This window comes from Apteryx mantelli, chromosome 9 (assembly GCF_036417845.1).
Source record: "Apteryx mantelli isolate bAptMan1 chromosome 9, bAptMan1.hap1, whole genome shotgun sequence".
Taxonomy (NCBI): Eukaryota; Metazoa; Chordata; class Aves; order Apterygiformes; family Apterygidae; genus Apteryx; species Apteryx mantelli.
In genome coordinates, this window is record NC_089986.1 from 11659423 (window position 1) to 11681159 (window position 21737).

Genomic DNA, 21737 nt, shown 5'->3' on the forward strand with positions numbered 1-21737 from the left:
GGGGAGCCGGGGCTGGGCACCGGGCTGCTGGCCGCCGAGCGCGGCCCGCCGCGGGAGCGGGGCCGGGGGGACGGCGCGCCGGGGGGGGCGGCGGCGGCCCCGCGGCCCTCACCTGCCGCCTCCCCGCCGGCGGCGGCGGCGCTCATGCCGCGGACGGGCGGGCGCGGCCCGGTGCGGTGGGGTGCGGCGCGGGGTGCGGAGGGGGTCGCGCTCGGTGCCCGCCGCCGGCCGGAGCGAGGCTGCGAGCGCCGCCCCGGCCGCAGGGGCGGGACCACCTGGTGGCGGGGAAGGCGGAGGCGGGGCCTCGCCGCCGGCCGCCCCGGTGCCCGGCCCCACCGGGGGGCGGACGGCGCGGCCGCCGCGGAGCGCGAGCGGGAGCGGGAGCGCGCCGGCCCCCGCCCGCCGTCCCGGCCCGTCCCCCGGGACACCGCCGCGCCGCTGCGGCGAGCCCGCCCCACCCGACACCGGCACCGGCACCCAGCGCGCACCGGCGCCGGGGCACCAGCGCCGCACACGCCGGTATCCCGCCCGCACCGGCGCCGGGGCAGCGGCACACTGATGTGCACACAGCCAGCAGCTACACCGGGACCCAGCGCACAGCACCACCGGGCACACCAGTACGCAGCACACACTGCCACCAGCTACACCAGGACCCAGCGCACACTAGCACTGGCCCCATTGGGATGCACTCCCACCCACCGGCTCCAGGGGCACCAGCACCATGTACACCAGCACCCAGCACACCCTGGTACTGGGCACACCGGTACCAGCCACGTTCCAGCACCAGGCACACCAGTACGAACCCAGCATGTGCCACAGGTACCCAGTGCACCAGCTCCAGGGACGTGGCGCTCACCAGTACCTGGCCCTGGCACTCACTGCAGGGCCCCACAGGACGAGGTGAGCAGGTTTGGGCCCCCCCCCAGCACTGTCAGGAAAAGGGGGTGCCCCTTCCACCAGCCTGTTCCTCGCTGCCCCCAAAACCACAACCGGATCCAGGTGCTGGCTGGGAGCAAGCTGATAGCTAATCCCGCTCCCCTTGCACCCACCGCCTACCACCACCCGGCCCGGCCCTGGCCCCAGCCTCGGCCCCTGCTCTGCCCCTCCAGTGGCGGCTCACGTCCTCCAGCCAGACCCACAGCCACCCCCCCCCCCCCCAGTGCCACAGCCCGGAGGGACACGAGCGCAGCCTTCCTCCACCACACAGCCCCTCCAAAGTCGAGGCCCGGCTTTGTCCCCAGCCTGGGAGGGGGCCTGGGGTGGGGTGAGGGGAGCACAAATTGGGCCACAGGCTGCTCCTCCTGCTGTCGCGAGCACAAATCTGCTCCCAGAAAAAAGCCTTCCCAAGCCCAGGGTGTGCCGATAAAACCAGGAACCAGCTTTGGCCCCGACCAAGCCCTGTGGCCCCCCCCAAGGAAAGGAAAGGTTTTGCACCCACTGTGTTCTGCTTTTATTTACACTGCAACCTCTGTGCTGATGGACAGGGAGTGTCGCCCCGTGCTGAACAGTCCACCTCACAACGTACAGCGTTTCACCGGTTTGAAATGAAACACAGGCAGAGAGGCGAGATGGAACGAGGCCGGTGTGGGGACAGGAGCGTGGATCTGGGCCCAGGCCCCCAGCAAAGACAAGATCTCGCTCCCTCAGTGATACAAACACAAGGCTATGGGGAGGAAAGACAAACCAACCCCTCTCGCCCTCGCTTCCAAGGGGCTCAGGGAAAAGACAGGGGTCACCAGTAGCAGCAAAGGCCTCAGTCCCCTCTAGGGTGGCAGAGGGGAGGGCAGTATATTGACAGAGCTGAGAGGAGAAACATCTTACAGGAATCTGACTAGTGTTTTGCCAGTTTAAAAAAAAGAAGAAAGAAAAAAGCACATGTGGAAAACAAAAAAAACGGGAGAGCAGCTTCTCTCCTGCCCTTCAGGGCATTGTGAGTTAAAAGCAGGAATGGGGGGAGGTCCAAACTCCTTCCCTCATCTCAGCAGAGCAGCAGCTCCAGGTGTAGCATTTCCAGTGGGCCCAGAGCCGGGGCCAGCCCTGGCCCGCAGCAGCGTTTGGGAGCACCAGGCAGGCGGTGCCCACAAGGAGCGATGCTCGCTGTGTGTCCCCAGCCACACACAGCACTAGACCCCTCACTCTCCTCCCGCTCTGCCCGACCAGGCCAGGCCAGGTGGCCAGGCAGAAGAGCGGGAAGGGCTGAGCAGGGGCCGTCCAGTTCCTTTCCAGTCCCAGGAGGGGAGGGCAGTTCAGATGGCAGTTTGATGGCACGGCTGACGGTCCATGGGGGCAGCGGCGTCCTCAGCGCTCTGCCAGGCACAATTCAGATGAACACTGAAGGGGCCAAGCTTGATGCTCCAGCCCACTCGTGCAGTCCAGCTCCCGCCTCCTTTATAGGAAACCCTCCTTCCGGAACTGCTCCTTCAGGATGTCTCTGTACTGGTCGAAGCCTCCTTCGATGCGCGTCACGGTGGCATTCTCGCATACCCACAGCTCTTGGCACACCAGGCGGATGAAGCGCTCGTCATGGGACACCAGAATTACACCGCCCTGTGAAAGCACAAAGCAGGGAAAAGTAACTTAGTGGACTACAATCCAGGGCTCTAGCACAAGCTGGGCGGTGGCATGGGGGGTCCAGTTCACGGTAATGTGCAGAGGTCCAGCTTGGCTGCAGAGGATGTCAGGTTTTCACCCATTTCAGGAAAAACTCTAGAGTACTTCCACTTTTCAAGCAGTGAGCTAATTTGGGGCAAGTGCAGAGTTTGTTACTGGCTCTCCAGATCTCTGATAAGCTTCAAGGACAGAGATCCCAGGTGGAGTCAACAACAGTCTAAAGTTGACTGGACAAGGCCCTGAGCAACCTCATCTAAGCTGGCCCTGCTTTAAATGAAGGAATGGACTATAAACCTCCAGAGGTCCCTTCCAATCTCAATTAAGCTCTTCTTTTGTAGGAAAACTGACCCAACCCAGACAGTTATAAAATATCAAGAATCAAGTTCATCACTGTGGGATCTGCAAGCTGAGTCTTTGGAGATCAAAACAAACTTTGCCCAAGGAATAGCCAAGAAGGCCCCAAGGCAGGGCTGAGCATGGCATGCAGCAACGCAGAAGCATGTGAGAAGTCACAGACTGACTGAGATGGAGGACAAGCTGCTTTCTAGTGTGCTGTTACCTCTCTCAGCCACTCCCAGCCAAAGTCCATACATGAAACAAACCACACACCAGGACAGACAGCTATGGCAGAAATGCAACAGATTCTTCCCACCATCTGTCACGGACTTGAAGCCACCACTAGTATTGCAGTGTTCACCTTTGGCTGAGATACCAAGTAACCCAAGCTGGAGGCCGCAGGGAGTGTTGAGAAAAATGGGAAATCTCACTTAGAGAGCCTTACCCGGAATTTATTCAGTGCCTTTGCCAGTGCCTCAATGGTCTCCATGTCCAGGTGATTTGTCGGCTCATCTAGGATGTAGAAGTTTGGACTGGAAGAGAAGGCAACTCTGAGCATTGCACTGGAACAAACCCGGGCTGAATCTGCACCCCTTAGCACTGCAAGAACCTCTACATGGGGCAGGAATCCAGGCTACTGCTCTAGCCACTCAGAGCCATAGCCACAGGCATTTGCGTGGCCCCAAGATCTGCGTCGCCCAGCTCTGGGGCACCTTTTAAACCTAAGAGCTCAAAGCAGCATGAGAAAGCCACCTGCCTCCTTCCACGCAGTCCCCACAGGGCGACAATTTCCCTCCCCACAAAAGTCCCAAAGACTGGGCTTCCCGGAGAGCAGAAGGTCCTTCGATGCCTGCCTTTCCCCCAGTGAAGCAGGTTCCAGGGATGCACCCATGTAAAAATTAACAGCATCTGGGAGAAAATTACCAGGGCATAGTCATCTGGGCAAAGGCCACTCGACTCTTCTGACCTCCAGACAGGCTGGCAACAGGGCGCACGGCCAGCTCCCCCGAGACACCGTAGCTCCCCAGCTGATGCCGGTACTCCTCCTCTGTCTTCCCTGCAAGAGCGTGTCACAACACAGCTGTGGCACGTGAGCACCCGAGAGCCTCAGGCCTGCCTGGTGTGACACAGGGTCCTTTGCTGTGACCTTGGTCCTGCGCCAAGGCCAGGCAGCCTGTGCGGCGCTAGCAGGGCAGGGGAGGAATTCAGCAGCCACTTTAAGGCAATTCCCAAGCAGAGGGTTTGCGGGGGAACCTGACTGACACAATCAGAACCGGGGCTGCAGGGCAGTTGATTGTAGTTGACTCCAAGTGACACTGCCCTGAATTCTCTGTCACCAAGTTATATAACATCAAGTTGTGGAGATGGAAGCTGGAGGTTTTGGCAGCTGGAAGAAAGGGGGGCAGGTGAAGCTACGGCTCGTTCTGTGACTGGCAAGGAAAGTGCTTCACAAAGCAGATACCTACCTCTGAAACACGGCTATGGTGGAGCACTAGCCTGAGAGCTGCAGGCTGCTGGCCACAGAGCTTGTCAGGTTGATAAGCCCTCCTGTAAACTAGCTTAGTTTTTCAAGGCAGGCATCTGAACTTGTGCTTCACATGAGGACTTAACCCAGAGCAAAAGGTATCCCCCTGAAGTACTTAAGTGACAGAGCCTTCTACCGAGGCAACACCAGCACAGAACAAATCAGTGCTGTTCCGCGCACAGGAAAGGAAACGTCACAGGCTCTCAGACAAAACCACTCGGTTTTGACCTGATGCCAGCTCTACCTAGCTCAGGAACTAAGAGATGAAGAGCCTGGCATTGCCCAGCTCCCACACTGGCCCAGATCTCCTGGCATCTCTGAAACTCACCTGGGAACTTCTTTGCCAGTAACTCTACAGCACTGATGTTCAAGTCCAGTTGATCCACATGGTGCTGGCTAAAGTAGCCAATCTTTAGGTTTCTGCAAAATGAGAGAGATTAGGCATTGATACCCAGGCCCTGTAACCACAGCACTCTCAGCCGTAGCTACAGGAGGGGGGCACATGCATGGGTGTGCAGGACCCATCCCCGTCACTTGGGCAGCTATCACTCCAGAACACAGCCCATCTGCACCATTCCTCCCTGTCACCCCAGGCCATCCCACCGGCTACCTGTGAGCATGTCTGATCCCTCTGACTGGTGCCAGCTCCCCCATTAGGATCTTTAGCATGGTCGACTTGCCGGCTCCATTCTCCCCAACCTAGAGAAGCAGCAGCATTGGAGAACATGAAACCCATGAAAGTACTTCAGAGAGGGGGGCCAGAGATGAGGGAATTTCAAATCTCGGAGGATCAAGTTGTGGGAGGGGGCAGGATGAGAGTCTAACCAGTGGCTCCCAGCTACCTGGAAGCTGCATTTCCATCACTGAGGAGCAGCACAGACAGCAGTGCTGGAAGATGTTCCCACCCCAGCTCTTGAGCTTAGGGATTACCTTGTCCCAGCCCCATTTCCAAGCACAAGGCATCTTTCTGCTGCCCCATCCAACATAGCAGAAGCCCATGCTGCTGTCTTCAACTATCTAATAGGGAGTTATAGAGAAGATAGACCCAGTCTCTTCTCAGAGATGCCCAGTGAAAGGATAAAGGGCAACAGGCACAAGTTGCAAATTCTAACTGGTATTAGGAAAAAAATTCCTCACAATGAGGATGATCAAACACTGCAACAGGGCCAAGGTTTCCCCACCCAGGGGGGTGGAGGAATTTGCCATCCTTTGAGCTATCCAAAACTCAGCTGGACAAGGCTCTGAGCAACCTGACCTAACATCGAAGCTGTCTCTGTTTTGAGCAGGGAGTTGGAGCAGAGACCTCCCAAGGTCCCTTGCAGCCACCGTTATTCTGCAATCCCACATACCACACAGATGCGGGACTCCAGGTCAGCAGAGACAGAGAGGGAATGAAAGATGTAGTGACTTGGGTCATAATAGAAGTCTACTTCATCTAGCTGCAGGATGGGCGGGGAGAACTTCTCAAAGCCGTCAGGGAACCTGGGAAGACAGGAAGAGGTAAGAGATGGCCAGAAACACCAGAGATCCTGCTCCCAGCCTCCACCCCAGCACAACTGCTGCTAACCCCCAAGGGAGGCTCCTTCCCATCCAAGGCCCTTGAGATGGACAGTCACAAGAAGGGGACACAGATCTACAGCCTTGGCCCCAAGAGGGAACCAAGCTTGAAGGTGGGGCCTTCTCTAGGCTCTGTGTCAGAACAAGGCTGACCCACAGGAAGCAGTGGTTATCCCAGCTGGGACAGGACCTGGGAGCAGGTGACATCATGAGTGGGGTCAGTCCCCTCCAAGTAAGGGCTCAGGAACACTTACTTCATTATCACCTCAGACTCCTTGTCCACAGGTTTCAGCTCTGGCCTACAAGAGAAGAAGACACGTAACTGACATGTCCTGCACTGTGGGTCTTTCCCCCCACCAGAAGCCTGAATACAGTCTCCAGCCCTGCAAAGCCTTATCCCAATAAAAGCCTCCGACCAGAGACAGGGCACCCAAAGCCCAAACCACTCCCACCCTCCAGATACACATTATCTTTCAGGTCCCTTGGAACATCTCTGTTTCTCTCTGTAAGCACTGTCCCCTCCCCATCTACAGAGAGGAGAGGGACAGGCACTCACAGCTTCTCCAACAGCTTGAGCTTGCTCTGTACTTGGGACGCCCGGTTTGCATTGTAGCGAAAGCGGTCGATGAATACCTAGGAGAGAAGAGTGTCAGAGTCACAGAGTCTGTTTGGCCCCAGCCACACTGCTCTGCTGCTAAGCCTCCTGCAACACCAGAGTCACTTCCATGGGTCATCTCAAGACTGAACAGCAGCAAAAACTCCAAGAGCACAGATTACTGGAAGCAGAGCAACTTGGGAGGCTCACTAGAAGCACAGAGGAAGGGACAAGACTAGCAGAACAGTGCCCAGACACTACTGGTTTCTCCCAGTACCTGGATATGTTCGCGATACTGCTGCTGAGCTTCATACTCTCGCTGCTGGTTCTTCAATCGCTCCTCCTTGATCTTCATGAAGTTCTCAAAGTCTCCGCGGTATGTGTCCAGCCGCTGTGAGTGCAGGTGGATGATGTCCGTGGCCACCGCGTTCAGGAAGTTCCTGTCGTGGGACACCACTAGGATGGTTGACTGCCAAGTCTGGAGGAGACAGGGACACCTGAGCCACACTATGCATTAGCATCATCAATACAGAGTATGGGACTTGGCCCCACCACTCAGCAAGGCAAGGCACCAGGCTGGGAAGATGTGTCCATCCACCATCTGGCAAGTCCAGCACCAGGCCAGAGCCTCTGACACCTCACAGCAACCAGCACCCTGACCAAGCCCCGCTCTGCCCCAGGCCTCCTGCCATCCTCTTACCTGCAGGTAGTTCTCGAGCCACAAAATGGCCCTCACGTCCAGCATGTTTGTCGGCTCTAAGGGAAAAGAGAGAAGCACTGAGGTCAGGAAGGATTAGGATGGCTGCATCACGCTTCTTTACACAGGAAAGGCTAGTGATCAGCATACTGAGGGGGGAGCTTCTCCCACAGCTCAGGGAATGTGGGTCAGGGGAACTCATATACGTGGGTGTGTGGAGGGGGTGGGCACTGGGGCCAGGGCTCAGCCAGGGATGCTCCCCGCAGCCAATACTGGCTCCTGGCCCCCGGCACCCTGCAGCAGTGTCTAACCCAGTGCTCCACATCAAAGCTGGGCACCTCTGCAGGATACCAGCCAAGCCCCAGCTCCAGTGATGTCTCCTGCCTCATTCCCTGCAGTGAAGAGATTCCCTCCCCGCAGTCGGCTGGGAGCCAGGGTCCCATCACGGGGACAGAGGGGAGAAGGGGACCGTCTGGGGCAGGATGACATGCTGATCCCCTTGCTGAGGCATGGGGCAATCCCTCAAGATGAGCAGAGCTCTGCTGAGCTCAGTGGAAGTGGCTGCTTGAGTGGATTTTCCAGCTGAGGACGGCTCCTCATCATCCCCAGCTCTGCCCCTACCATGCCAGAGGAGCACTGAGAGCCCTGCTAGCACCGGCTATGTCATGCAGGGCTATTTTGAGCAGGCAGTTAAAGGCCATGCTCCGTTCCCAAACCCAGCAAGGGCACGGGCAGGCCCGGCACTGGTGTTACTGGGGATTCACAGTATCGACTTACCATCCAGCAAAAGGAGATCTGGCCTAGGAAAAGCAAGACACAGGCATCAGAAGCAAAAAGAGCACAGAGTGAACACAGAGCACGTTTCACCACACACACAGAGCTGCGATGCCTCAAACACTCCCCACCCTGAGGCTGAGTTGAGAGGCTCCCCCAGCCAGCGCACCCGCACTTCTGACAGCAAGGAGGGTTAACCCCATGGCAAAGCACTGCTGCAAACACCTGAACACCTACCTAGCGAAAAGGGCTCTGGCTAAGGCCAGTCTCATTCTCCAGCCTCCGGAAAACTCTCTGAGGAGAGAAGAGGTTGCACAGAGGGGGTGTTAGTGTTTAATGTAGAAAAACTCTGAGCTTGCCTGCCTGCCAGGCTCCCTGCTCCCGCACTCCTCCACAGCCCTTTTAGCTCTGCTGTCACCCAAAGATGGCTTGTTCCTGTAGAGATCACAGACACAGCATGAGTCCTGTCAGGCTCAGCTCCTCCCCAGGCCAGCAGGCAGGTGGCTTGGCACCCCCTGGGCAGGACACTGCATCAGAAGGGCAGAAATAGACCCACAGCCTCCTGCAGGACTCCCGTCCCACAGTTACAGTTGCTCTCCCTGTGTCAGGCCAAGGCACAGTCATGGAAGCGCCTGGGGGTTTGCTAGGAGAGAGATAACCCTGCTGGCCACCAGGGCTGGGACACAGGATCTCTCTAGACCCATTATATTTTGACGCCCAGAGCCTGGAGACTTACTTGGTTGTCTGTTGTTGCATCTTTGCATTGAAGCCCAGCCCAGCGAGAATGACGGATGCCCTGGAGAGAAGGGAGAGAACTGGAGCCCACCTATACCATGGAGCTGCAGAGCACAGTCCAAGTTCCCAAACCCATGGTCACTGTGGGGGGACTCTGCTACATGGTTTAAGGCTGCTCTGGAGCAGGAAAAATTCCTTGAAGGCCCAACAGCAGCACTTGCCTGCGAAATGCAGCCCAGCATCCACATGGAGTCGCAGGAGACTCACAATAAGAGACTAGCTTCAAAGCTTTTGGCTCTTTGGCCAGAAAGAGAATCACTGCCATCAACATCCCATAAATCCTCCCCAGACACCAGGACCCTGGGGAGGTCTGAGAGAAGGAGCAGCAATCATGCAAGCCATTGGCAGCAAAAAAATCCCTCCAGCCTCTGGAGGAAGCTCAACTACTCCCAGCCCAGCAGGGCAGGAATGGAAGAAGAGAGACAAAAACAGCATTAGGGAGAGCCCATTGTCCCCGCATGCTGGATCCCAGGGCCACAGCGTCACCCTTCCACGCCGCATACCCCAAACCACTGCCCCACTCTGGTGATACAGACAGATAGACAGCAGTGCCTGCAGGACTGTCTTACCTTGCTGGTGCCTTGTCTGCCTCAATCTCCTCCAACTTCGCGTAGATCTCTGATAGCCTGGCACCTTCTGTCCCTTCTCCCCTGGAGAAGGACAAAGAGGAGCACATGGGACTGACTGAGGTCGAGGTTTGAGTGCTGGGGGAGGCTGATCTCCCCAAGCAGGACTAAAGTGGGTGAGATGCAGCCCAGCCCTGCTGGAGCCTTCCATTGGAAGGGAGAGATCTCAGAACAAAACGTTACAGTCAAGAGATCGTAGAAGGGCTGAAAACCCAGATACAACGTCTCACCTGCCAGCATTAACCCTGGCTGTCAGTTCCCTCTCCTCCCGCAGCAGGCTCTCACGAGTAGTGTCGCACTCCAGCACACTGTGCAGGGCCGGCGTCTCGTCCCCCGCCACCTCCTGCTCCACATGCAGGATGCTGATATGCGAGGGGATGCGCAGGCTCTGGCTGGCAATCATCTTCAGCAGTGTGGTCTTGCCCAGCCCGTTCCTGCCCACTAGCCCATAGCGCCGTCCGAATGCCAGGTTCAGGTCTGCCCCCGTGAGTAAGACACTGAGGCGAGAAAACAGGCAGGTAGCTCCTGCTCAGATTGTCCCGTGGAGAGGGTGGCAACTGGCAGCCGCCTGCCCCAAGCAGATTTCAGGCTGTACGGGGGCCAAGCAATCATTGCAGGCTTTTCCTGCCCAGAGCCAACAGGATCAGGTGTCCATCCTGCTCCCAGATCCTTCCCACGCCCTCTGTCATTCCCGACCACTTTTCGATCCAGTCTCATTACCCCAGCCTGAAACCCCAGCCAGGGCCATCTGCACTCACCGCTCGCCAAAGGACACATCGAAATTCTCGATGCGCACATCATATGACTTGTTCTTGCCTGATGACTCCATGCGGGTCTCCTTCTTGCTGGCAGCTTGGCTGGCAGACGCCTCCTCAAGGACCCTGCAGGCAGGCAGAAGACAGAGAAGGGAGTTCAACAGGAAAGCTCCGGCTTGGTCAGATCCAGGCATACTCAGCAGAACTGGCTGGGGGTGTTTCCAGGCATCCTCCACACTCACAGAGGACCAGAAGACTTTAGGGAATCCCGCTCCATCCTCTTGTCCTGCTTGGCTTTCAGCCTGGCTTCTGCCTTCTCCAGTTTCTTGGCATTTACCATCTAGGGCACAAAGAACAGAGTTTAAAGAAGAGAAGGCATCTTCAGCAGAAGTCCAAGGAGCCTGACAGCAAGAGAAAAAGAGATCAGTCCCTCGTGCCTGGAGGGAAGGAAGGCAGGAGGAAGGTAAGACAGGGGAACTGGGACAGATTCAAGTACAAATTAGGGAAGCTGATGAGGCCAGGCAGTTGGCTCAGGAATGAAGTCCTAAATCAACTGCTTATACACAACAGTTCTGCCTCAGCAAGGCAAAGGGTTTGGCTGACCCTTACTCTATGCTCTTCCTCGCAGCCAGTTTCTTTAGTTTCAGGAGCGTGGGTCAGGCAAGTCACTGCTGCTACAACAACCTGGCATCCCAGTGCCTGCTCCACTATACCCTACACCGACCCTCACCCTGCACGTTAAGCATTTCCTTTCCCCAGCACGTTAAACTCTAGCCTGTTTGGAACAAACTCAAGTTAGGCAGTAGATAAAACAAGACAGAGACGAAAAGCATTTAATTAAATCTGAAGGCAAGAAGGAGCCAAGTGTTTTAACCTGGCCTCTGGTCTTAACTAGGCTTTCAGCCCACTCCAGCTTACTCCTGTGTCAAGTCAAATATTTGTGGCTGACCAAGAACACTCCTAGATATTTCTAGGCAACTCTTCAGCCACTGGAGCATGCTACAGACCTGCATGCTAGACTGAAGAGTGCCTTGTTACTGGATTTGTGGCCCAGTACCTACAGATAGATTGAGTCACTCTGTAAACTAAGCTGAACTCCTCGAATCTCCCAGTAAGACCTGTCTTCCAAAACTTGAGAGGCCCCCCAGGCCTTCTCTGAATCTTCTCCAGTTTTTCTGAACAGCCCTTTTGAGTCATGGACACGAGAACCAGACAGCAAACCCAGCAACAACTACTCCAGTGCCAAAACAAGCAACAGCATCCAGCTCTCACCTAACATTCCCATTCAGACATGCAGGGATCACGTTAGGTCTCAGCCTCCAAGCTGCGAGTTCTTGTGCTCAACGCATTACCACAGGAAGGGAGAGCTCCATAAGAGACCAGCCTGGTGGAGAAACTGCCCAGCCTGTAAAGCTGTTTCCATCTTTGCTTTGCAGATGCACAACCACACCTCTCAAAAACACATGCACGCTCAACGCAGAAGGCAACTCAGGTCACTCCTGAGCACGTACATGTTTCATTAGCAAAGATGTTCTGCTTTCCTACAGGTAACAGAGAGTAGCTACTTCCAAACTTTTCTGCTCCTCAAATCATGACAGCCGCAGCCATTCTAAAGCAGGACTTACAATCTCCCTGCAGCAGCTCTCTGAAAAACAGCCACTCCATGCTCGCTCCCCACCTGTAACATCCTGACATCTAATCATGAGCCAGGATTTTATCTCTCATCAAGTATGATATGAAGTCATCCCGGCACATTCTAATTTCTCAAAGGCCAGGCAGTAGGAGCCAAAGGCTCTTAGGAAGTCAGAGAAGCTGCACTCTGAGTACTACCACTGCATCAACCACACTTGGAAGCTCATTAAAAGTTACAGCAAAATAGATCTTGTGAATTAGTATGCTGCTAACTCCTGTTGATCCTCTTTACCAAACCAAGAGCAAACAGTTTCACAAAACACAGTGAAACTCTGAAGCAAAAGAACAGTTACATCCACGCAGCTGTGTGCCTAGCCGCAATGGTTCCCTGTCCTGGCTGCTCACAGAGGGAGAGGCGACCAGAGCAGAGCAGGGCAGTTGCAGCTCCAGCGTTGCTTGTCTGCACCCCCACAGACCGTGTGGGAACAAGGAGAACCCGGCCCTCCACTTACCGAGGTCTGGTCTCTCTTCAGCAACAGCCCTGGCAACAGGTCCACGCTGGCATCTGCAACAAGTCGTACAGTGAAAACGTGGCCCAGAGAGACTCCAGTGAGCGGCTGTCTTACACCTGCCCACAAACGCACACGACTTCCCCCTCTCCTACGTGGCAGGGGGACCTGAAGGAGGGCTCTTGCCCTTCCAAATGAGAGCACCGCTCGCAAGCAGCCAGCGGCTGCAGGCAACTCCCCCAGGGTGACAAGCCAGGTAAAGGAGCGCCCTGCGCCCCAAGCCCGTCCTCGCCGCCCTGCCAGCGAGCCGAAATCCCCCCCGCCGAGCCGGGGGCACCATGGCCCCTCGGTGGAGGCCACTCACCGTAGCTGTCGGCGATCTGGGAGAGCTGGATGGGGGCATCCAGCAGCACCTGGCTGCAGCACTGGGCCCTCCGCTCGTCCCTGCGAGAGAGGAGGAGGAGGAGAAGGAGGAGGAGGACGAGGAGGAGGGGGGAGTGAGGGCCCGGCAGCGGCAGGGCCGGGGGGCCGGTGAGGCCCGTTCGGGGGGGTCGGGGGGCCCTTACAGCTGCAGGGTGTTGAAGAGGCGCTGGCAGATCTCACGGATGGCGCCGTCGTCCTTGGCGTCCTGCGACACCTCCCGCAGCAGCTCCCCCACCGCCTCCACCAGGTCGTCCACCGACTCGAAGTCGGCGCTGCCGCCGTGCAGGATCCCTGCGGGCGACACGGCGCCTGCAGACCCCGCCCGCACACAATGTCGCGACTCCGCCCGTGCGTCGCGACTCCGCCGACAGGCGGCGCCCGCAGCCCTCCCGTCCTCCCTCCCCTCTCCCCCCGGCCCGCTCCCATCCCGTCGCGACTCGGGCGCGGTCTGGCGGCGCGTGTCGCGATAGCGGCCGCGTGTCGCGACACGCGGCGGCGAGGAGCCGAGTCCCGGGGCGGCGGGCGCCGCTCACCCGTCACGTAAGCGAAGACCTCGCCGTCCAGGTCGGGGAACTCGCTGCGGAGGATGTCGGCGCACGACGCCATGGCGGACGCGGAGCCGGGCCCGCTGCCGCCCGGGCCCGCCGCCGCCACACGGAGCCCGGCAGAGCTGCCGAGGCGGAAGGGACGGCAGTGCGCGGGGTGTGCCGGGAAGCAGGCGGACGGCCGCCATGCGCGCGTGGGCCGCTGGGAAATGTAGTCCGCGCGGGGGGGGGGGGCGCCGAGCACCCCGCGCTCAGGCTGCGCTGGGCTCGGGGGCCGCCGCGTGAGCAGGCAGCACCGGGATTCAGGCGGGAGGTGGGTGAACGTGTTCCCTGGGAGGGAGCAAGGGGAAGGCCCGGGGGAAGAGCAGCCCCCAGCACACAACCCTCCGGCACACCCTGCTGCTGCTGCTGCACACCCCACCCAGCTGCGCCCACGTGCAAGGCAGCCCTGTGAGCAGACAGAAACGCATCCCAGCAGGGGCTGAGGGTTTGCACTCCCAAAGGCACCTCTACACCTCCTTCCCCAGCCCAGGACTGCACCTTCACATCTCCCCCAACTCACACCAAGGTGGGTTACAGCACCCTCCCTACCCCTCTTTCCATGTAGGATGAGATGGGCCAAGGCAGAGAGCAGCCCACAGCAGCCCTGGGGTCAGGGACACACAGAAACCATGGCCCTGTCCACCATTCCAGTGCAGCCAGCTGCCGGAGTCTGGAGTGAACTGGCATCCAGGCACCAGGGATAGGTCACTTCAGCTGCCAGGTACAGCACCCCCAACCATCCTTTGATTTTTCCAGCTGTCTAAAGAAAAAGCCACAGCAGTTTGCTTAGGTCAGGCTTGCACAGAGAAGCCAAGCCTGCAAGCAGCTGGACATGCATCATGAAGAAGGCAGTAGGGTTTGACCAGTTGCAGGTCTCAGCGAGACAGATCTGCCCTCCTCCCTGCTCCAGCACAGAGAGACACCAGCACCAAGGGGAAGGCTGTGCCAAGCACCCTCTTTGCACCAGGGAGCACCAGCAAGAGAAGCAGCAGCTGGAATTAAGCACCAGCACTGCTGTAAGCAAGAGCATCCCAAAGGCAGTCCAGAGCTGGGGAAGCGACAGAAGCAAGGCCCCAGGACACCCTCTTGGCAAAGACCCAGAGCACAGCCCAGGCTTTTGCACCAGAACTCCCAAACAGCAGCATGGGCAGCCTTCTCCGTTCTACATACTTTATTAGATTCAGAGCTGGACAAATCACAAAGTGTACAAAATGGAGACCACACTACCAGAAGCAGGATTGTGGGTAGCAGCAGCATTCCTATGGCCCAGAAGCATTTGGTAGAAGTGCGGAGAGGGCAGGGGCTCTTACTGCCATCTGCATTTTAGATTCTAGAGGACAGACCCTGTTCACATCCTGACAGAGCTCAGTTGACCCACACTCCCTGGGACAGAGGGGCCAAGTTTCCAATTTGTTTGGAAAAGAAAGACTGGCTCAAGCCAGTAGCAAGTGGGGGTAAGCGCTCTAAGGACCTGAAATGCTGCGCCACCCACGTACACACCAGCAAGAGTCTAAACCCTCATCCTTTTTGGTCACAAACCTTCCCATGGCAGGACTCTATACTGAAGACTTTGCAAGAAATATATGAAGGTGGTGAGGTCCAGTGAGCCCACCATCTCCTCTGGTGGAGGCCTGACAAACTCACCACCTCAGGCATCTCAGACTGGCCAGCAACATCTACCACAACAGCAATAGCTAGTACAGAAGCCAGGGTAACTTCAACTCAGATTTGTCCAGTCTATGTTTAGGTCTATTCTACGAGTACATATGCACAAGAACTTCAAAAATACTAGGATATGATGCAAGTAGTGAGACACCAACAGAAGAGTTTAATGGTGGACGTTCCCTAGAAAGATCATGAGAGGATGGGAGTTAGACTAGCCCTTCCCCACCCTGGGGCAGAAAGCAGGAGGCTGACAGCATCCCTGCACATGACTGGGTTCTGAACTTCAGCTGCAGCATGGGTGGTAACTGAGCACAGGCAGGCGAGTCCATTCCCAAGGTGAGCCACAAGGTCTTTCAATCTGTAGAGGGGCCAGGCATATTTTCTCTGAATGTACTTGAAGACTGAGGAGACACGTAGGATGGCTTGAAGAGGGAGCCCGCCAGCTTGCTGGGGCTAGCATCTGGTCTCGTAGATCCCACTCCTGCCAATGTACCTCACCCATTTTATCACATCATGGTCACTGTAGTTCAGCTTTGGCTCAAAGACTTTCAGGTAACGCACCTTCAGCCCAGAGGGCGCGAATGGGACCTATTGAGAAAGGGGGAAAGGCAGAGAGCATTGGAACAGAGGGATAAGATGGTCTGCATACAGAACAGCCTGAGAAGGCCCAGCCAAGCATCTAGAGACAGACACCGAGTCACTGTTCCCTTCTCTACACCCTGCATGTGTGGTGACAGACTCCACTGGCCTTAAGGGCAGTTTTCTTCCATTACCTTTGCCACCTGGGTGGCCTCAGGCTAGGAAGAGTCATAGAGCAGTCAGGGACAGGGAGGTCTCAGACCTGAGCAGTTGCCATGAGGGCAGAAGGGACTGACAAAACTTCTCCAAGGTTAGCTGTGCCCTGGAAAGCAGACTGACTCACCTCAAAGTTCATGGAGATTGGGGGCCGAGCCCACTTCTTCTTATCATTGGTGGGCAGCAACTCGATCTCTGCACTGATCTGGGATTCCTTCATTCCAGCCATACGTTTAATCCTATCAGAGAAAGCCCGGAGGTGAAGAAATACCCTAGTCTATTCACTAGGTGTGCTCAGGGCAGAGGCACAGAACTGAGCCTCTGCCTCCCCAGGCTCTGCCCCTGCCCAGCCATGCTCACTTACTTCCAGACAATGGCATTCTCACTGGCCTTGTACTTCGCCTTCCCTTTCATACAAATGACTTGCACTCCACTGGTATTGAGGGGGGTTGGGATCCGGACCTGGAAGGAAGAGTCTGGTGAGCAGGGGCAAGGAGACTGCAGCCTGACCACTCTATGCAGGCTCACAGGAAGACTGCCACTTCCCAGGACAGTGCAGCCACTGTCCTGGACCCCTTGGCCTTCTCTCTCCATCTCAGGGCCCAGAGTACCTCAGCTACCGTAAGGCATCATAGGCTGGCTCTCTAATTTCTTGCGTTGGAGTAAAGGCTCAAACAAGTTTGTAAAATCCACACCAATCTACGAGGAGCAGGGCAGAGTCCTTCAGTTCAGGATGCAGATGTGCAGCATGAAACCTTAGAGTCAGACAGATGAGCTCAGGCAGGATGCCAGGCTGGTTAGGGAGGTCTGCTCAAACTGGGCTCTGGGCAGCCTGACTTTGCAGCAACAGCCCTTTCCCAGAAGAGGGCTAGGCTGCACATCTACCCTTGGCCCATCTTAAACATCTCATGGCCCATCTTAAACATCTCATAGCCCACTGCTTGTCTGATGTACTGTTAGATCATGCAGCTAGAAGAACATGAGCTTCTCAGTGGCAAAGATGAGAAGTGAACAGCTGTTTTGCACTCTTCCAAGCAGGTACTGCAGGGAATGCATCCTCTGCCAAGGTAGAGTGTTCTTAGTTGCCAATGCAACTAAGAACGGCTTCCACCTCCCTACTTCACAGTGCTTCTCCTCCAGCACAGCAGCAATGCACATCTGTAGGGCTTTCAGTTCACTTTTAGTCCTGTACAAACTTGAGGACTAATCTGTGAGACATAACTAGAAACACAGTTCTCAGGCACAAGAGACCTTAAGTTTTATTCTCTTACCTCTATCTTCTGGGCAAGCAAGGAAGGTTTGAAATTTGATTTGATCACCACCTTCACTTCCAGCTTGGTCCGACCCACCTCCCGCACCAGAGGGATCACACGGAAGGGAAGGATGATGTCCTTAGTGGTTCGGTATCTGCAGGGAGAGAGGCAACAATGAACTCTGAGAAGGAGCTAGCTCTTAGGGCCTCAAATTGTACCACCTTCCTAAAGGGACAGCCTTCACACACAGGGAACAGCTTAAAAACATCAGCCAGAAAGGGAGTCATCCCAAAAGTAAGCAGCAGTTAGATCTGTGCTGCCCTAGGACACCAATGACTTCTTGAGTCTCAAGTTTGGTATCTTGCTCCTGCAGTGATCCTGTTCAAAGACACCAGTTTTAGGCATTAAAAACAGATACAGTAGGGCTAAAGGGTAGGGAAACCCACATCCAACACTATGTTTATGACAAAAACACCATGGAGCTGGGCTTCTATTCCATCTGTAAAAGAAGGACTTGTAGGACACCCTATAGACTGCTACTGTGAAAAGAAAGGAAGGGAGCATGTGCTTGCTGTTTGCTCAAGGGCAGCAAGTCTGCCTAGAGACCAGTAACATGACTGTAGCAGCGAGCAGATGCCAACATCAGACCGTTCATTCCCTATCACCATACCTCATGAGTTCAAATTCTCCATCTGGTGGAATGAAGCTGATGCTCCTCTCAGAGTCAAATTTGCTGAGCCTCACACACTGGTGGAAAGTGCAGTCGTCGATGGCAATTGACTGTTTGCCACTAAAACATAAGACAGAGTTAAACAAGTGCAAGCTGCAGCCTCAGTATCTTGGTGCAGGCAGAGTCTGCTCAGGCAGAAACTATTCTACAGAGCATGTTGCCATCGCAGGTGTCCAGGAAATGGGGAGGCAGGGAGAGATTTAGGGGACAGGGGTCTGCTGGCTTAGACTTCCTTTGTTTCACAACTGCCAAGATCAGACTTCAAGCAGCTCATTTAAAAGAATTCTTTCCCTCCTCTAACATCTTCTCTTGGGGCACCCTTCAGTCACAGCCAGGAATGCAATGCTCAGGTCTGCCTGCCAGCAGCATCTCAGTACTGCAAGGGCAACTCTGCTAGCCCAAGTCTTCTTGCAGTGCAGTCCAAAGGGGGAAAAAGCACTTTCCTGTCCACAAAGCTATCCCACTGCCACACAGCTAGGAGATGTCACATTTGGAGTCTTCCTGCTCAGAAACCTCCTCACAGCTGAGGATTTCCACACTGCTAGCTAGTGGTTTGACTCAGGACAGAAGTCCTCCTCCTCAGGTCAGTGTGGCAACCAGTTTGCTAAGGACAAGAATACCTTGCCACAAACATTTTCATGTTTATTTCTAAAATCTAGACAGTTAATGTCTGTGCAGCTAGGTGAACTGGACTAACCTGCCAGTACTCAACCTGTGTTGGGTTCCAGTCTGACAATATCTTCCTCACTATAGGTTCCAGAGTTAGCCAAGAATGGCTCTCAGGTACTGAGAGGAGCTAGAAAATGAGGAGGTAATAACAGAAGAGGCAGCAGTGTAGAGAAGGTGGGGCAATGTAGGATTATGACATCTAGGCTGCCTCAACTGCTGTGAGCAACAGAACAGCCGTCTAAGTGCACAGAGAGAATATAAGCAACATGGGCCTGTTCAGCCATACTGAGACCCACCATTACCTGCACATGTGGGAAGGAGACCAAGTCCAGGCTGAATGGTTGTTTACCTAGCACAGCCCACTGGTGTAGCTTGTGCTTCATAAGTTAAAGTTAATCTTTTCTAATCTATTGCCCAGATGACAGTCAACATTAGCAGACTTGTGCTTTGGTTTCTTTGGAATGCTGCTGGGAAAGCCCTGCTGCCTAGCACTGGTCCAGGTCTCGAGCAGCATTACTCAGAGGTTTGGTACTGCCACATGCTAGATGCCAAAACACAACTAACAATAGCTGTCTCTTTTGGTCACTTTATTAACTAAATGCTTCTGGACAGTGACATTTCCGAGCTCTTGCCTACCAGAGAACCACAGTTAGGGGGAGCCACCCAGCAAGAGCCTCAGCTCCATTCTGCTGCTGTAACTCAAGAAAATGGCATATTTACAGATGAAGGTGCTCATACAGCACAGAAGTTTTGGGACAAAGTGTTACTGACTGTTCAGAAGCCTACACAGATGACATTTTCACTAGAATATTTCCCCACTGGCCAGTCCAAGGCTCAGTCCATATTACTAACTAGATCCAGGTACTGGAAAGATGAATTCAAGGTGACAGTGAAGTGATAGCTCTTGGCTTGGTTCTGAGAGAAAAGGCAAACAGCAGCTTAGCTCAGTTTACAGGAACCATCATGGAAAGTGTCTGAGATCCAAGTTACATGCACAAGTCAAAGCAATAGACAGGGAGGGAAGCAGAGTGCACACACAGCTGAAGCAGATTATCTACCTTCCCAATTCACTGGGGGTCAGCAAAAAAAAAAAAAAAAAAAAAAGTTGAGTCACAAATGGTTAGTGGGAGAAGAATGGCAGTTCCTTTGCTTTGGTCTCTTCACCCTAAGCAGAAAGGCTGGAAAAAGCATAAAACCTGTCTTCAGCATAAGACAGGTACTGGCTGAGGCACAGCTGGCTCCCAGAAGGGTGAGCGTCCAGTCCACATTGCTGCTCACCATCCTACATCAGCAGAAGGGGCTTACCCAGACATTAGTCCTGTCAGCTGTTCCACTTTGTGAGAACAGTCTGGGTAGAGCATTTTATGGCCAGAGGGGTTCCTTCACTTTTCCTTGGGAGCACTACTACTGTATCCTGTAAGGGCCTCTGCACCAACTGGAACTGCTAGAGACAAGCTCTGGGAGAATTTTTTTTTTTTTTTTTTGGGGGGGGGGGGGGGGGAAGGTTTTCAGCTCCAAGAACTCCATACTTAGTACTATATTTGAATCTTAATACTTCAAGAAAGATGACAACCCAGAAGATCCCACTGCTCCCGACACTTGCCCACATATAGGTGTGAAGTCAGACACCTAAGATGACACTTCACCTGTGCGCATTAGCCCTGCTACAGAGAAGCCCTTTATATCAAGGCCCTGAGGTTGTTACCTTGCAGGATAACTGACCTACCCAGAGGAAAACACTAGCAGTAATACCTGAAGGGAAGGAAAGATAAGCTTTGTCTGTCAGATCAGAACAGCTACTAAGTGCTGCCCTTTCATAAGGGTCCCTGGTGGCATGTGGCTTTTACTCCAATACTTCTTACCTTTTCCCCGTTTCATCCGCAGTCCCTTTGCCCTGTTTTTCAATGACAATCTTGTCATTCATGCCAAACTTGCACTCTGGCATTCCACTCAGATAGCTCTTCATCACCACTCTGCCAGAGACATGGGCACTCAAAACCTGACCTGGCATAGAGAAGAGCGCAGTTCAGAACACACATACAAGTCCCTACTCATGACCCTGGAAGGGGAGAAGGATGTCAGCTTAGCACCTCCCACTTACCCTGAGGGGACATCAAGAGATTCACACTCTCCAGCACATCAAGAAAGAGTTCATTGCGACGATATTTGATCCCTTCACGTCTCCATCCAATCTGTCCAGTCACCTGGCTGGTGATCTGGGACTGCTCTTCCTTAGTCTGAAGGGAAGGAGATGACATCTTAGACCTCTAAACAAACAAAGACTAAGAAAGCTTGCTCTAAATTAAGAGGAAGCACTTGCTGTTTACTGTATGCAACTGCTTTTGCCACTTAGATGTGGGTGCTGTCACACATCCCATGATTTGGTCACCCAAAAAAGCGCTCAGTACAGTGAATTCTATGCCTAACTAAAAATTAGTCCTCAAGACAGCAGGAAAGTTTCTTCCATTTTGTTAACTAGTCTATCAGGCCACACTTTAGGTGTGGGAGGGTGCAGGCTTCACTGATGACTTTCAAGTCATGTTTGACAGACCATCACATCAATCCATATGTTAGGGAAGAAGGCAGCTGCCAGGCCAATTTGTCACCCTTGTCCAACATGAGACTGTAGGGCCACGAGGCAGCCAGTCCCCAAGGGCTGCTTCTTGCCAGCACACAGTTTAGGGCAAAAGTTCTGCATTGACACTAACCTAACACATATCTAGTAGTGTTCAGGCTCTAAGCCTCCTAAGAGCATTAAGGATTATGTCGACAGGCACAGCAAGGTCTCCTACCTGATGCTATAGGCGGGGTCCAGTCACACGCAGAAAGTGAAGTAGTAGATGTATAGCAGCAAGTGTGGTGCACACAGGGTTAACAGGCAAGCAGGTCAATAGAAAGAAAGGGGAGGAAGGGAGAAAGAGGCAGGTTAGGCTTAAGGCTACCGCAGGACAGGAACAAAGCAGGTCAGCTCATCACTAGTTAGGCAGCAAAAACAAGATGAGGGGCTTTGACCTTTAGCTCAGGAAACCCAGTACTCCCAGCAGTGAAATGGCTTTTCAGGCTTGGCCTATCATGTACCACTCGAACATAAGGCAGCAAGATGGAGTGACAGACAGGTCAAATACCATTCCCAGTAATGCTCCTATGCAGAACGGACTCCTCACATTGCCATTTCTAAAGTAAGCCCTGAATGTTTACTATGGC

General features: G+C 54.7%; 2 protein-coding genes across 4 annotated transcripts in view; both read right to left on the minus strand.

Moving 5' to 3' along the window:
- Nucleotides 1-1437: 1437 nt before the first annotated feature.
- Nucleotides 1438-13517, minus strand: ABCF3 (ATP binding cassette subfamily F member 3). 2 transcript variants are annotated; one of them, XM_067301697.1, is made up of 21 exons: nucleotides 13368-13517; nucleotides 12978-13125; nucleotides 12776-12855; nucleotides 12415-12467; nucleotides 10513-10610; nucleotides 10274-10396; nucleotides 9746-10012; nucleotides 9459-9539; nucleotides 8831-8890; nucleotides 8332-8388; nucleotides 8098-8120; nucleotides 7324-7379; nucleotides 6901-7101; nucleotides 6585-6661; nucleotides 6283-6327; nucleotides 5821-5953; nucleotides 5082-5170; nucleotides 4800-4891; nucleotides 3871-4003; nucleotides 3392-3479; nucleotides 1438-2547 (listed from the first exon to the last, which is right to left on the minus strand). In XM_067301697.1, exons 1-21 carry the CDS (start codon nucleotides 13438-13440, stop codon nucleotides 2389-2391), a joined length of 2136 nt encoding a protein of 711 aa, XP_067157798.1. In that variant the 5' UTR covers nucleotides 13441-13517; the 3' UTR covers nucleotides 1438-2388. The 2 variants fall into 2 exon arrangements, with proteins under 2 accessions (XP_067157798.1, XP_067157796.1); XM_067301695.1 differs by having other exon boundaries at nucleotides 12978-13143.
- Nucleotides 13518-14574: 1057 nt separating this feature from the next.
- AP2M1 (adaptor related protein complex 2 subunit mu 1) overlaps nucleotides 14575-21737 on the minus strand; it is a 31291-nt gene continuing 24128 nt past the window's right edge. For both annotated transcript variants that reach the window (XM_067301707.1, XM_067301708.1), the window contains exons 5-11: nucleotides 20635-20770; nucleotides 20396-20537; nucleotides 17805-17924; nucleotides 17153-17288; nucleotides 16246-16343; nucleotides 16009-16120; nucleotides 14575-15674 (exon numbers count right to left, since the gene is read on the minus strand). In XM_067301707.1, the coding sequence (XP_067157808.1) occupies nucleotides 15540-15674; nucleotides 16009-16120; nucleotides 16246-16343; nucleotides 17153-17288; nucleotides 17805-17924; nucleotides 20396-20537; nucleotides 20635-20770 (879 nt within the window). In that variant the 3' untranslated portion in view covers nucleotides 14575-15539. The remainder of the gene's footprint in view (nucleotides 15675-16008; nucleotides 16121-16245; nucleotides 16344-17152; nucleotides 17289-17804; nucleotides 17925-20395; nucleotides 20538-20634; nucleotides 20771-21737) is intronic.

Excerpts from the sequence above, each read along its gene's own strand:
- ABCF3 (XM_067301695.1), bottom strand. The coding sequence starts at position 13,440 with ATGGCGTCGTGCGCCGACATCCTCCGCAGCGAGTTCCCCGACCTGGAC. Across the intron at positions 10,611-12,414 it reads TGAAGAGAGACCAGACCTCG|ATGGTAAATGCCAAGAAACT; the intron begins GTAAGTGGAGGG and ends TTTGTGCCCTAG. Across the intron at positions 5,954-6,282 it reads GAGTCTGAGGTGATAATGAA|GTTCCCTGACGGCTTTGAGA; the intron begins GTAAGTGTTCCT and ends CTGTCTTCCCAG.